The sequence below is a fragment of the Quercus robur genome, chromosome 4 (assembly GCF_932294415.1).
Source record: "Quercus robur chromosome 4, dhQueRobu3.1, whole genome shotgun sequence".
NCBI lineage: Eukaryota > Viridiplantae > Streptophyta > Magnoliopsida > Fagales > Fagaceae > Quercus > Quercus robur.
The window spans coordinates 70,920,496-70,935,590 of record NC_065537.1 but is presented as its reverse complement, the minus strand read 5'-3'; the positions used below and the strand labels follow the sequence as shown (position 1 = coordinate 70,935,590).

Sequence of the window (15,095 nt, the reverse complement as noted above, 5' to 3'; positions counted from 1 at the left end):
TTGCCAACAAAGGAGGGTGACTTGGGGCTGAAAAGGGTTAGGGAGGGAGTGGAATAGGGCTGCCATAACGAAGCACATTTGGATTTTGCTTGTGCAAGCTGGCTCCTTGTGGGTGGCATGGATACACAAATACCTTTAGAAAGGGCAAAGTTTTTGGGAGGTAAAACCTACACCCCCCCCCCCCCCCCCCACAAGAACTGTTCTGTTTTTTAAATGGAAAATTGGAGATGGGAGTAGGGTTTCTGGCATGATAATTGGCATCCTTAAGGGGTCCTTAGTCACAGATTTGATACTAAAGCCATATTTGCAGCAGGCAGCTATCCTTCAGCTAGGGTGTCTAGTGTTATTGTTAATGGTCATTGGCAGTGGAGGCCTCCTCGATCTATGGATCAAAGTCTTTTACAGCAGGAATGTTGGTTCCTATTCATGGAGAAGACACTTTAGTATGGACTCTTTTAACTAAAAATTGTAGATTTTCTTGTAAATCTGCTTGGGAAGCCCTTAGAAATAGAAGCAATGAAGTTGATTGGGATAAAGTGGTTTGGGATACTGCCATCATGCCAAAACATGCATTTATTTTTTGGTTGGCTATTCAGGATAGGCTTTCCACTTTTGATAGATTAGTTAAGTGGGGCTGGCAAGGAAATTTGTTGCGTTGATTCTGCAGAAACAAGTGTGAATCCAGGGATCATATTTTCTTTGAATGTTCCTTTTCAATCAGGATGTGGCAGCAAGTAGTGTGGGAATGTTTATGGCAGCAGGAGCGTGATCACTGTGGAGCAGTAATTGATTGGGGGAAAAATTTAACAGGTAGAAGTATACAATCAAGAGTGGGGAAAATGGCCATAGCAGCTGCTGTATATCATATCTGGAGGCCGAGGAACACTTGTAAATTTTCAAAAATTATGTTTACTGAAGAACAAATGGTTAAAAGAATTTTTTTTGGAAATAAAATGGAGATTAGGGGCCTTTGTGCCTAAAAGGATCACTGCAATTGACAGTAAGTATATGTCGAAGATTAGGTGTTAGACAATTTTTTTGTAGCATGGTTGTGACTGATTTGGTGATGGTTGAGCTAGTAGTCATGTGCTTATGCTTAAAAAAACAAGAATAATTTGAAAATAGAAAGTGGGCCTGGTGAATCACGTATCCCCTGCTTGCTGCTTTCAAATTGTTGCAGCTTCTGTGCTAGCTAGATGCTGTTTGCTACTAGTAGGTTATTTGACTAATCCTCAAGGTGGAGTGTAATATATTTGTTGGAGAGTTTGTATGCACCCCTTTCTTGGTGTAATTTTTTTAGTTTGGGGGAGGTGGTTCTGTTTAGTTTTCAAAATGGGGTTTGCAATTCGTTTGCTGCTGGTTTGGTGTTTTGGAATTCACTGTAGATTTTTTTTTTAATATATATATTTATAGATATATATATAATCATTGTACTTTGGCTATGTTTGTTTCATGGATAATCAGGGGAAAGAAATGAATTTCAGGATTATTTTCTAGCATGGTTGATAATTCAAGGAAATTTGCCTTTACTGTTTATTGATTATTGATTTGATTTTGGTGCTTTATATATCTTTATTGGTTGATTATCTTTATTATTAATACCTAATTAAAAAAAAAAAAGACTGTAAATACAAATATTGGAATTCATAGTTGGTTGGATTCTTTGTACCGCAGAATTGACAGTCATTGGATAGCACTTGGTTAATAGTTCATTGTAGTTTAGTTTATATGGTTTGGAATGTGACACAATTCTTGTGTCTATTATTATTGTATTGGTAATGTGATTGTTATTAGTTGGTGATTTTAAAATATGGTTGCCAATAGGATAAAAAATTATTTTAGCTAATGATTTTATAAATTGAAGATTAATATTTTTTTTAGCGGAAAAAAAAAAGAATATTAATATTTTTTATGATTTTCATTTGTGTTGCAGATACCAACAATAAATAGAAGGACCAAAGGATGCAGTCGCGTAATGTGGCAGTAGTTTTTTCTTTTTGCCTAGAATTTTTTCTTTTTTTTTTTTGGGCCTATGGCTCTTTGTCAAGCCTTCTTTGTTTGGAAATGATCATTTTAAATTTTAGACAAAAATGTAAAGTACACTTTCTATTTAGAATAATTTAATTTTTTATTTATTGATAAACTAAGATATTTTATTAGAAGACAAGATTATTTCGTGTTCAAGATGATAAAAAAAGAACCCAAAAGAATTGCACATGGGTGAAGTGATTCTATAAAATCTAAATGGAAATGCAACTAGTGGGAACCCACACATGAGAATTATTAAACTTAGTTCAAATCATCAATGATTCCAACTTAAAATAAGATATATATATATATATATATATATAATTTCGAACTTAACGAGTCAAAATTCCAAATATTTGAGGGATGTTTTTCAAACTAATTCCTCCAATCTACCTTACTTAATAATAGCCATTTGATCTCAAAAGGCTCTAAAGACTATCTTCTATAAAACATATTAAATGGATCAACAAATGGTATGTAGTCTCACCATTTATATAGGCAGATGCATATAACACCTCCTATGCTACTTTCCAAATGAAAAATGAGCCCTTTTTCAGGCTTTAACACACTAAAGACTCTTCTATTTTACCCCAAATAATCTCATACTAAGAACAAACATCAAAATGACCACTCCCCTTGAATTTTCATTTCATCCTATTGGTCGCTAACCTCTTGGGGATATTTGAGTACAGCAGATTTGAAAGAAAATTCATTGACACCAATTTCTAAAAATGAAAACTTTTTAATAAATCTTACATTCCAGCTCCATTGCACCCCATCTAATTAACCATCCATGATTGAATTAATTGAAACATCCTTGTTCACTAAATAGGCATATAAATTAGGGTTCAACTCTTCATGATTCCCGTACCAATTATCATGCGAAAACCTTACTTAAGTGAATAAAGTTATCCCAATCTACCTTAATCCTCCTCCATTGGTTACACCCATGCATTCCTCTAACTTATTTTGAAATTTAACCTCCCCATTGATGTTTGAAGTTTACAATTTTGTACATTAGCCCTAATGTTTGAAATCAATTTTAATATCAATATTTTGTCCATTTTATTAGTTAAGTTAGGTGGCCATTAAATTTTGCATCTCTGTGCAAATCTCATATTCACTCAAATGTATTTTGCCTTAAGTTTGTTTTTGACAAAAGGCCTTTTAAATTTCAACTAATTTGATAAGATTTTATTAATTTTTCTAAGGGGAAAAAAAATAATTTTTGTTAGTAAAAGTTAATTGTCTGCCACAGGCCCACAACCACAAGGCCTACAACAAGTGCTTCAAATAGAAAATTTTACCTAGTTTGAAATTGGTAAAGCCGAAAAAAAGAAAGAACGATAAGGAATGTTTGAGTATCTGCCATTCGAAGTGTTGCTGGAGATTTTCCATAGACTACCCTTGAAATCCCTAATTCAATTCAGGTGCGTTTCCAAATCATGCAACTCTCTAATTACAAGTCCTGCCTTCATCAATTTCGGTCTCACTCGATCACACTCCGATTCCAACAAATTAATTGTTAGGTATTTGGATGTCAAATCCCATGTAGAGCGCTACAAATTAATACACGAAGACAATGACAATAATGAACAAATTCAAGATCTTGAGTTCCCACTAAGGAGTAGATGCGATTGTTTTCAATTAGTCGGTTCCGTGAATGGATTGTTTTGCCTTTATGAAGAAAACCGCTTTATTCTTTGGAATCCTTGTATTAGAAAATTTATTACCCTTCCCAAGCCTTCAGTTACTGGCCTCTTTCCTTGTTATTTAGCGTTTCTGTTTGATTCGAGGAACAATGATTATAAGGTGGTGAGAATTGCATATCAATTGGTAAAAATTAGGTCCGAAGGTGCCAAACCACCTCTGGTTGAGGTTTACTCTGTAAGAGAGGGATCTTGGAGAATAACTAGTGCTGGCGACTCGTATCCGCCTAAGATTACTATTAGTAATTGGCCCCATCAAGCAGCTTCTTTAAATGGAGCTGTTTATTTTCCCGCGAATGATTGGGGCGAAGCCCAGAGTTCAGTAGTTTTGTCATTTGATTTAGGTGATGAGGTTTTCCGCGTGATATCCTTGCCAAATGGTAAATTCAAATTGAATGCTCATATTGTTACCTCAGTATTCAAAGGATTGCTTTCTCTAATATGTTATGAGCATCAGCATATGGGCGAGTATTTTATGTGCCGTGTCAAGTGTTGTTCTGTTTGGGTTATGAAAGAGTATGGTGTTGTGGATTCTTGGACTAAACAATTCACTATTGACCTCGATATGCAATATTGGAAAGTGTTAGGTTTCTGGAAGAATGATCGTATATTAGTGCAGAAAATTCAACTAGATGGTTCGATGCTCTTTTCATATGACCTTGAGAGCCAACAAGTGAACAATTTGGGATTTTATAGAAGCAGATGGTATTCTTATTGTTATGTTGATAATTATGTGGAGAATCTTGTCTTACTTGACAAACCAAATGATGCAGTTTCCAAGAGGAAAGTGAGCAAGAAGAGGAAGTGCAGGTAAAAAGGCTCGATTCAAGTATTCAACTCAAAATTTCAGCATTTACATTCCTCAGTTCTTTCTTATTCTTGGTATATACTAGATATTTTTGCGTTGCTATAAGTAAATATTAAGTTTCAAACCTCAATATATGGCTTTTGGATTTAATTTTTTCTTGAATGGATAAAAAGAGTAGTCATAATTTTTTAAATTTTTTTATAGGTAATGTAGCAAAATTTTATCAATTTAGAGAAAAAAGAAAAAAGAAAAAAAAGACACAATGTACAAAAATAACACAAGTCCACAAACTCCTTGAAAGAGGAAAAAGACAGCCTGTTCAAGGCGGCCATCCAATCATACAACAATCACAGAAAAAACAGTTTCAACTACAATGATGTATGTTCTGTCCCCTCAAAAGTATGCCTATTTCTTGCCAAATAGTCCACATTAAACATGGAGGGATATCCCCCCAAATAATATTGGACTGATGATGGCCAAAATCCCCATTGCAGTTGAAGAAGATGCTCTAAAGAGTGTTCAAAATTGTTAAATATGATTTTGTGGTTTTGGCTGATGACAGGATGAGTCATTCGCAAGCACGAAATGGTAAATGTAAATGAACACTTATGTTATTATCTTTTTCTATATGCTGAAAGTGTCACATCCAATCCATATTCTATATGAAAATTTGTTTCACTTTCCATTTTGTTAGACATGCTTAGATTTTTCTGCTGTGATCAGCCGTTGCCTTCTGATACTATGTTGTGTAACTGACATATTGTTTTGCATCAATGTAAAGTCAATAGAGTATAGCATTAGACCAAACATAAGTTGCTGTAACCATGTAACTGTAGGTAGAGTTGTGTTTTGTTTGGGGTTTTTATTGATTAAATGTGTTATGTTGTATTGAGTATGGGAGTTGCATTGATCTGACGTGACCCTAGTGACAACCTTAGGGTTTGTTTTTTTTTTTTTTTAAAAAAAAAAAAAAAAAGAGCAAAAGCCACTTTTGGTCATTAAATTTTACCTCATTTTTCCTATTTAGCTAGGGTTTCTAAAGTAGTAATGGAATCCTTAAATTTCTAGAATGATATAATTTGGTCTACATGCTAATTTGGACACTGACATTTCATGTGATTGGGCACGTTTATGATTAAAAAAAAAAAGGTTCTAAATGGTTTAGAAATTGTACACTGGTAATCTAGGTGGATTACAAGTGCCATGTGACTACCAAGATGGCTTATAATTGCTTCATGGTATTGACATGTAACAAAAAAAGAGGATAAGATTGTCCACTTTTCTGAACTTGAATTTGTTGTATAGTTCTCTATTCTGCTGTTGGGAAAATACAAATTGGATTATTTTACAAATTTTTAACTATGTTGAAACTCTAAGGTCGAAACTGAAAAATGGGAGAAACTCTAAGGACCATAAGTGGTGTTTGCCCAAAAAATAAGTATTTTTTTTGTTTAGCTGAATTATATGAAGTAGACTGCAGTCTATTGATTCACTTTGGTTGTTAGTTGATGTGGAAAGATTTTGACATTAATGGGGGCAAGGAGGGTAAATTGGACCTTGTGTTACTTCTCCAGTAATTTTTCTGGCTTTTCTATGGAAAATTGATTAGGGTTTTGCAGAGAGGACTTTGGAATTGAATTATGGGTATAGAATAGGATTTTAATTGGGACCTTTTTTTTCTATAGAAGTTTTATTTTACTAATCAAACAAATATAGTATAGTATTATTTAATTATTAAATGGCCTGGTTTGCTGTAGGGAGAAAATTATATCTATGTTTATGGTATATTATATAGAAATTAGAAGGAAAATGATGTAAGTGTAAGCAATCACAGCTTAGGTTTCTTTAGGCAATTGGACTTAATAAAAGAAGGTAATCACGACCTCAAAAAGAACCAACGCTGTTGGACTCTTTCTTTCAACTTCTAGAGGAATTGGAATTTCTTCTTTTATGTTTCGTAAATGTGCAAATACCCCAATTCTGTTACAACCTCAGTTAATGTGGACTATTTGGACTCAATGGAATCAGCGTTCTTTTGAGGATACAGGAAAATCTTTGGCACAGTTGTTAGATTTATGTCATCGGACCCTTTTTGGTTGGTCTCGGTGTTGGGATCTCTCTGATTGTTCTACACTTATGGATTTTCTTTTGTCTCTTAGAATAGGTTAGTGACAGTTCGTTTATTATCTTTCTTTGTTTACCATTTCACAACATGTAGTGGACAGATTAGAGAGGATTCAGAGGAATTTCCTTTGGGGGAGATCTGATGAAGTTTTTAAATATCCGCTTGCTGCTTGGGATAAGGTTATTTGGCCGGTGGAGGCAAGTGGTTTGGGGATTCTAAGGATTGGGCTTTTTAAACAAGTTTTGCTTGGGAAGTGGCTATGGCGCTTTGGGAAGGAAGTTACCCATTTATGGCTTCAGGTCATTGCCACCATATATGGGGAGGGTAGTGGAGGTGGTGCACTAGAGTTGTTAGAGGGACACATGGCTGTGGGTTGTGGAGGAAGAGAATTAGAAAAGATGCAGATAGTTTCTTTAGTCATATGGTGTATGCAGAGGGAGAGGGTAGTCGCATTCGATTTTGGCATGACCCTTGGAGCGGTCCTACTTCTTTGAAAGAGTTATATCTGGAACTATTTGTCTGTGCTATGGCTCAAGAGGCTTTGATTTCTGATCTGTTTTTTTATGCACCAGATGGGGGTGGTAGGAGTTGAAACTTACTTTTTTGTCGTGCATTCAATGACTAGGAAAATGGGAGATTTTACTCCTTTTTTTTTTAGCATGTTTCTACCAGAATACCAAGGGGGAGAGTGATGATGTTCTAATTTGGCAGTTGAATCGTAGTGGTATTTTTGATATGCGCACCTTTTATAATTCTTTATTAAAATCCCCTTCTGTTTCTTTCCTTTGGCAGAGCATTTGGTGTATTAAGGTACCTAAAAGGGTGTCTTTCTTTTTATGGACTACTGTTAGGGATGAGATTCTTACCGTAGATAACCTTGTTAAGAAGAACTTGCCTCTTGTTAATTAGTGTTGTCTTTGTCGGTGTGATGAGGAAACTGTGGATCTCCTTTTACTCCATTGTAAGTTTGCTCATGCTTTGTGGAGTGAGGTTTTCCTTATGTTTGGTGTTCAGTGGGTGATGTAGTATATAGTTGACTCTCTTCTTTTCACTTGGAGGAATTGTTTGGGGAATTATTCTTCAAATGTTTGGAATATGGTACCGGCATGTCTTATGTGGTTAGTATGGAAGGAACGCAATGCCCAAACTTTTGAGGACATTGAGAGACCTATTGAACTGTTAAAGACATCGCTAGCTAGGACTTTGTTTTGGGGCCTCATGCATTGTATTTCCTTGTCTGATTTTCTTATTTCTCTTAGATCTGCTATTTGATTTGTTTGTGTTCTTTCTTTGCCATGTGTTTACAATCGTAAACTCATTGCATTTTTGCTATCAATAAAACTTTTATTACCTAGCAAAAAAAAAAGGATCACAACAATTGAGAGAAGTAAATGTAAAAGATTACTTGTTAGACAATTTTTTTTGTAGCATGGTTGACTGGTTTGGTGATGGTTGAGCTAGTAGTCATGTGCTAGTGGTTAAAAAAATAAAACAAGGCAAATAGAAAGTGGGGCTGGTGAATCACTTATCCCCTGCTTCCTGCCTTCAAAGTGTTGCAGCTTCTGTTCTAGTTTGCTGTTCTGGTCTTGTGCCTAGATGCTGTTTGCTGCTAGTAGGTTATTTGACTAATCCTCTAGGTGGAGTGTAATATATTTGCTGGAGAGTTTGTATGCACCCCTTTCTTGGTGTAATTTTCTAGTTTGGGGGAGTTAGTTCTGTTTAGTTTTCAAAATGGGGTTTGCAGTTTGATTGCTGCTGGTTTGGTGTTTTGGACTTCACTTTAGATCTTTCTTTTGTTTTTTTTAATACATTTTTATTCATAAATAAAAAATATATATATATATATATATTATCATTGTACTTTGGCTATGTTTGTTTCTTGGATAATCAGGGGAAAGAAATGAATTTCAGGATTATTTTCTAGTATGATTGATATAATACAAGGAAATTTGCCTTTATTGTTTATTGATTTGATTTTGGTGTTTCATATGAATTTATTTGTTGATTATCTTTATTATCACGACCAATAAAAAAAATAAAATAAAAAAAGACTGCAAATACAAATATTTAAAAAGTGGGAATTGATTGGAATTCATTAGCTGGTTGGATTCTCTGTACGGTAGAATTGGCAGTCCTTGGACAGCACTTGGAAGGGTTCGTTATGGTTTATTTTACATGGTTTGTTATATGACACAATTCTTGTCTATTATTGTTGTATTGGTAATGTGATTGTTGTTAGTAGGCGATTTCAGAGTATGGTTGGTACTAGGAGAATTTTTTTTGCTAATGATTTTTTAAATTGAAGATTAATATTTTTTATGATTGTCATTTGTGTTGCAGATAACAGCAATACATAGGACTGAAGGATGCATTCGCGTAATGTGGCAGCTGTTTTTTCTTTTTGTCCAGATTTGTTTTTTGGCCTGTGGATCTTTGTCAAGCCTTCTTTGTTTGGAAAGGATCATTTAAAATTTTAGACAAAAATGTAAAGTGCCTTTCTAAGTCTAGAATAGTTTTAATTTTAATTATATATATATATATATATTTATAAACAAAGATATTTTATTAAAAGACAAGATTACTCCTTGTTCGTGATGACCCAACCCAACATGAATGAAGCGATTCTATAAAATCAAAATGAGAATGCAACTAGTAAGGCGCCACACAGGAGACCAATTAAAATTAGTTCAAATCATCAATGATTCCAACTTAAGATTAGAAAATATTTTTTTTTTTATGTATAGTAAAACATATAATTGTTTCTAATGATAGCCACATAAGACATACCGAGACATAATTTCAAATATTTAAGGGGTGCTTTTCAAATTAATTCTTCTAATCTACCTTCCCTGGTAATAGCCATTAGATCCCAAAAGGCTCTAAAGACTACACTCTATCTCATCTATCTCATCCTATCGGTTGCTAACCTCTTATTTGAGTAGAGAAGATCTAAAAAAATTTTCATTGACTCTAATTTCTAAACATGGAAACCTTTTAATAAATCTCACATTAACTTCACTTCACTTCACTCCATCTAATTGACTATCCATGATTGAAACATTTTTGTTCATTGAATATGCATATAAATCAAGGTACAATTCTTCTATAGATTCATGTGCCAATTATCATGTGAAAACCTTCCTTGAGTGAATAAAACTATCCTACTCTACTTTTTTTTTTTTTTTAATATATTTTTATATATACAAAATAGAAAAAAGTAATTTTTGTTAGTAAAATTTAATAGTCTGTCACAAGGCCCACAACAAGTGCTTTAAATTGACAAAAATTCCCAACACTCCGAATCCGGTAAAGCCGAAAAAAAAAAAATCCGGAATGATGGACTTGGAGTATCTGCCATACGATGTGTTGCTGGAGATCCTGCATAGGCTACCCGTGAAATCCCTAATCCGATTCAGGTGCGTTTCAAAATCATGGAACTCTCTAATCACAAGTCCTGCCTTCATCAATTCCAATCTCACTCGAACTCGATCACACTCCGATTCCAACAAATTAATTGTTAGGTATTTGGATGTTGCACTCCGTGTAGAGCGCTACAAATTAATTCACGAAGACAATGACAATAATGTCTCCTCATCTGAAGAAATTCAAGACCTTAAGTTACCACTAAGGAGTAGTCGTCTTAGCTATTTTCAATTAGTCGGTTCCGCCAATGGATTGTTTTGTCTCTATGAAGGAAACCGCTGTATTCTTTGGAATCCTTGTATTAGAAAATTTATTACCCTTCCCAACCCTTCTGTTACTGCCGAATTCTTTTGTTATCTAGCGTTTGGGTTTGATTCGAGGACCAATGATTATAAGGTGGTGAGAATTGCCTATAAAAGTGATACTAGGTACGAAGGTGCCAAACCACCTCTGGTTGAGGTTTACTCTGTTAACGAGGGATCTTGGAGAGTAACTAGTGGTGGTGACTCATACCCGCCTAAGATTACTATGAGTATTCGGCCCCAGCAAGCAGCTTCTTTAAATGGAGCTGTTTATTTTGTGGCCAATGATTGGGGTAATGCCCAGAGTTTTATAGTTTTGTCATTTGATTTGGGTGATGAGGTTTTCCGCTTGATATGCTTGCCATATGGTAAATTTGGATCAGATGATCGTATTTTTACCTCAGAATTCAAAGGATTGCTTTCTCTAATATGTTATGAGAGTTGGCATTATATTTATTCTATTTGGGTGATGAAAGAGTACGGCATTGTGGATTCTTGGACTAAACAGTTCACTATTGACCTCAATATGCAATATTGGAAAGTTTTACGTTTCTGGAAGAATGATCATGTATTAGTGCAGAAAATGCAATCAGGTGGTTTGATGCTCTTTTCATATGACCCTGAGAGCCAACAAGTGAAGAATTTGGGGTTTTGTAAAAGCACAGGTTGTTCTTATGCTGATAATTATGTGGAGAACCTTGTCTTACTTGACAAACCAAATGAGGTAGTTCCCAAGGAGGAAAGTGAGCAAGAAGAGGAAGTGCAGGTAAAAAGGCTCGATTCAAGTATTCAACTCAAAATTTCAGCATTTACATTCCTCAGTTCTATCTTATTCTTGGTATATACTAGATATTTTTGTGTTGCTATAATTAAATATTAAGCTTCAAACCTCAATATATGGCTTTTGGATTTAATTTGTTCTTGAATGGATATAAAGATTAAAGAGTAGTCATAATTTTTTTAAATTTTTTTATAGGTAATGTAGCAAAATTTTATCAATTTAGAGAAGAAAAAAAAAAAATACCCAATGTACACAGGTAGTATACGAGAGAGAGTCTTAGAGTCTAACAAAAATAACACAAGTCCACAAACTCTTTGAAAGAGAAAAAAGACAGCCTGTTCCAATCATACAACAATCACAGCAAAAACAGTTTCAACTACAATGATGTACGCTCTGTCCCCTCAAAAGTCTGCCTATTTCTTGCCAAATAGCCCACATTAAACATGGAGGGATATCCCCCCAAATAATATTGGACTGATGATGGCCAAAATCCCCATTGTAGTTGAAGAAGATGCTCTAAAGAGTGTTCAAAATTGTTAAATATGATTTTGTGGTTTTGGCTGATGACCGGATGAGTCATTCACAAGCACGAAATGGTAAATGTAAATGAAGACTTATGTTATTATCTTTTTCTAAATGCTGAAAGTGTCACATCCAATCCATATTCTGTATGAAAATTTGTTTTGTTTTCCATTTCATTAGGCATGCTTAGATTTTTCTGCTGTGATCAGCTGTTGCCTTCTGATACTGTGTTGTGTAACTGACATATTGTTTTGCATCAATGTAAAGTCAATAGAGTATAGCATTAGGCCAAACATAAGTTGCTGTAACCATGTAACTGTAGGTAGAGTCGTGTTTTGTTAGGAGTTTTTATTGATTAAATGTGTTATGTTGTATTGAGTGTGGGAGTTGCATCGATCTGACTTGACCCTAGTGACAACCTTAGGGTTTGTTTTAATAATGTAAAAAAAAAAAATAATGAGCAAAAGCCACTTTTGGTCATTAAATTTTGCCTCATTTTTCCTATTTAGCTAGGGTTTCTAAAGTAGTAATGGAATCCTTAAATTTTTAGAATGATATAATTTGGTCTACATGCTAATCTGGACATTGACATTTCATGTGATTGGGCATATTTATGATTAAAAAAAAAAAGGGTCTAAATGGTTTAGAAATTGTACATTGGTAATCTAGGTGGATTACAAGTGCCATGTGACTACCAAGATGGCTTATAATTGCTTCATGGTATTGACATGGAACAAAAAAAGAGGATTAGATTGTCCACTTTTCTGAACTTAAATTTGTTGTATAGTTCTCTATTCTGCTGTTGGGAAAATACAATTTGGATTATTTTACAAATTTTTAACTATTTTGAAACTCTAAGGTCAAAACTGAAAAATGGGAGAAACTAAGGACCATAAGTGGTGTTTGCCCAAAAAATAAGTATTTTTTTTGTTTAGCTGAATTATATGAAGTAGACTGCAGTCTATTGATTCACTTTGGTTGTTAGTTGATGTGGAAAGATTTTGACATTAATGGGGGCAAGGAGGGTAAATTGGACCTTGTGTTACTTCTCCAGTAATTTTTCTGGCTTTTCTATGGAAAATTGATTAGGGTTTTGCAGAGAGGACTTTGGAATTGAATTATGAGTATAGAATAAGATTGTATTTGGGACCCTTTTTTTTTCTATAGAAGTTTTATTTTACTGATCAAACAAATATGGTATAGTATTATTTGATCATTAAATGGCCTGGTTTGCTGTAGGGATAAAATTATATCTATGTTTATGGTATATTATATAGAAATTAGAAGGAAAATGATGTAAGTGTAAGTAATCACAGCTTAGGTTTCTTTAGGCAATTGGACTTAATAAAAGAAGGTAATCACAACCTCAAAAAGAACCAAAGCTGTTGGACTCTTTCATTCAACTTTCTAGAGGAATTGGAATTTCTTCCTTTATGTTTCATAAATGTGCAAATACCCCAATTCTATCACTACCTCAATTAATGTGGACTATTTGGACTGAACAAACTTGGCATTCTTTTGAGGATACTGGAAAATCTTTGGTACAGTTGTTAGATTTATGTCATCAGACCCTTTTTGGTTGGTCTCAGTGTTGTGGTCTCTCGGATTGTTCTACACTTATGGATTTTCTTTTGTCTCTCAGAATAGTTTAGTGACAATTCGTTTACTTTTACTTCGCTTTCCTCTTTGTTCACTATCGTGAACCTTCTATATTTTTCATGCTTTTCCGGCTTTAATAATATTTTTTCTTACCTATCAAAAAAATAAAGAAAAGAAAGTACTAAACTTAACCCAACCCAGATAACCTAACCCGGATAACTTAAACCAGGTAAACTTAACCCTCTAACCAACCAAGGGTAAATAGTACTTAACCCAATTCTCCTCAGCCTTACTCATTCCTAGACTGATTTTTTTTTTTCAAGCAGTCAGTTGGATGCCACATCTGCCTTCGCTGGTGCTCGGAAATTGTTTTCTCAGCAAAATCAGCTTTTCGGCAAAAGGTAGTCCTCTCTCTCTTAATTTTCTGATTCTTTGATTGTGTTTAATTTGCTGGAAATGGCCAGAGTCTCTACTTCTTTGTTCATGCTTAACATGCTTGATAAATTGCCCCAATAATTGTGTGAGTACATCAAAACCCGCAGGTGCTACTAAGGGTAGGACAGCTAACACGTAAACTAGTCAAACACAAGAATACATTTTTTTTTTTTACTTATAAAAAATAAAAATCTATTGATATGATTGAGATGTAGTATGTATCTTATAGATTATATTTTTTTGTTTCCTTGAACCATGTTAGAGAACTGATATGATGGAGACATAATACATATCTTATAGATTATATTTTTCTTCTTCCTTGAACTATGTTAGAGAACTTTTGTTATGTTTCCTTTTTTTTGATAGGTAATAAGAATAATATTATTTAAGAAAAAAAAGAAAAGAAAGGAAAATACATGGTGTTAATGATGATGAACACAGAAAAGCAAAAACAGAAAGCAAAGAGAAAAGAAATCAAGAGGCTATTCTATGAGAAAAAATAAACTCTATAAAAGAGGAAAAATCCATAAAACCCTAGCACCATGACCAATCAAAAAGACTATGGTGGCACAAATCTTTTAACTCAACCAATGGCTTCTCAATGTCCCCAAAGGAGCAACGATTTCATTTCGTCCATACAGTCCACATTAAACAGCCTAGAATCAAATTCCAAATATCTGAACTATGGTTTCCATGCCAATGACTCCAACAAAATAACAATCCTGCCTCAAAAGCCTGGCATGACCCTCTCATGGTTTTCTTGGATAGGTGCAATGATTTTCTCTCTTTCCTTTCATGGTACCCTTCTACCCCAGGTTAGTTAGAACTGATGTGATGCAGTCTCTCTCATTATGTGAGTTCCATAATAGAAACAATATGTGCTGTGCAGGAATGAGGGGTGTTTTTCAAACTAATTCCTCAAATCTACATTCCTTGGTAACAGCCATCAGATCCCAAAAGGCTCTAAAGACTACCCTTTATAAAACATATGAAATGGATCAGCAAATGGTACATGGTCTCACCGTTTATATAGGTGCATACATCACCTTACATACTACTTTCTAAATGAAAAATGAGGCCCCCTTTGGGCATTGAAGCACTAAAGACTTCTATTTTACCCCAAATAACCTCATACTAAGAAAAAACATCAAAATTATCAATCCCCTTAAATTTTCATCTCATCCTATCAGTAGCTAACCTCTTGGGGATATTTGAGTAGAAAAGATCTAAAAGAAAATTAATTGACACCAATTTCTAAACATGAAAACCTTTTAGTAAATCTCACATTCCAACTTCATTGCACCCCATTTAATCGACTATCCACGGCTAAATGTATGACGTAGACTCTTTATCTTCAAATTAA

General features: G+C 34.3%; 1 protein-coding gene across 19 annotated transcripts in view; it reads left to right on the top strand.

Annotated features, from left to right (window-relative positions):
- LOC126723549 (F-box/kelch-repeat protein At3g23880-like) overlaps window positions 1-15,095 on the top strand; it is a 100,625-nt gene that overhangs the window by 11,073 nt on the left and 74,457 nt on the right. For 3 of the 19 annotated variants that reach the window (XM_050427098.1, XM_050427099.1, XM_050427100.1), the window contains exon 1: window positions 3,360-4,547. The exons of 10 other annotated variants lie outside the window; for them this stretch is intronic. In XM_050427098.1, coding sequence (XP_050283055.1) covers window positions 3,382-4,547 — 1,166 coding nt within the window. In that variant the 5' untranslated portion in view covers window positions 3,360-3,381. Of the gene's footprint in view, window positions 1-1,933; window positions 2,148-3,359; window positions 4,548-9,010; window positions 9,155-9,990; window positions 11,162-13,623; window positions 13,699-15,095 lie in introns of those variants that run through there. 6 more of the 19 variants (XM_050427097.1, XM_050427088.1, XM_050427103.1 and 3 more) reach the window with 6 other exon arrangements.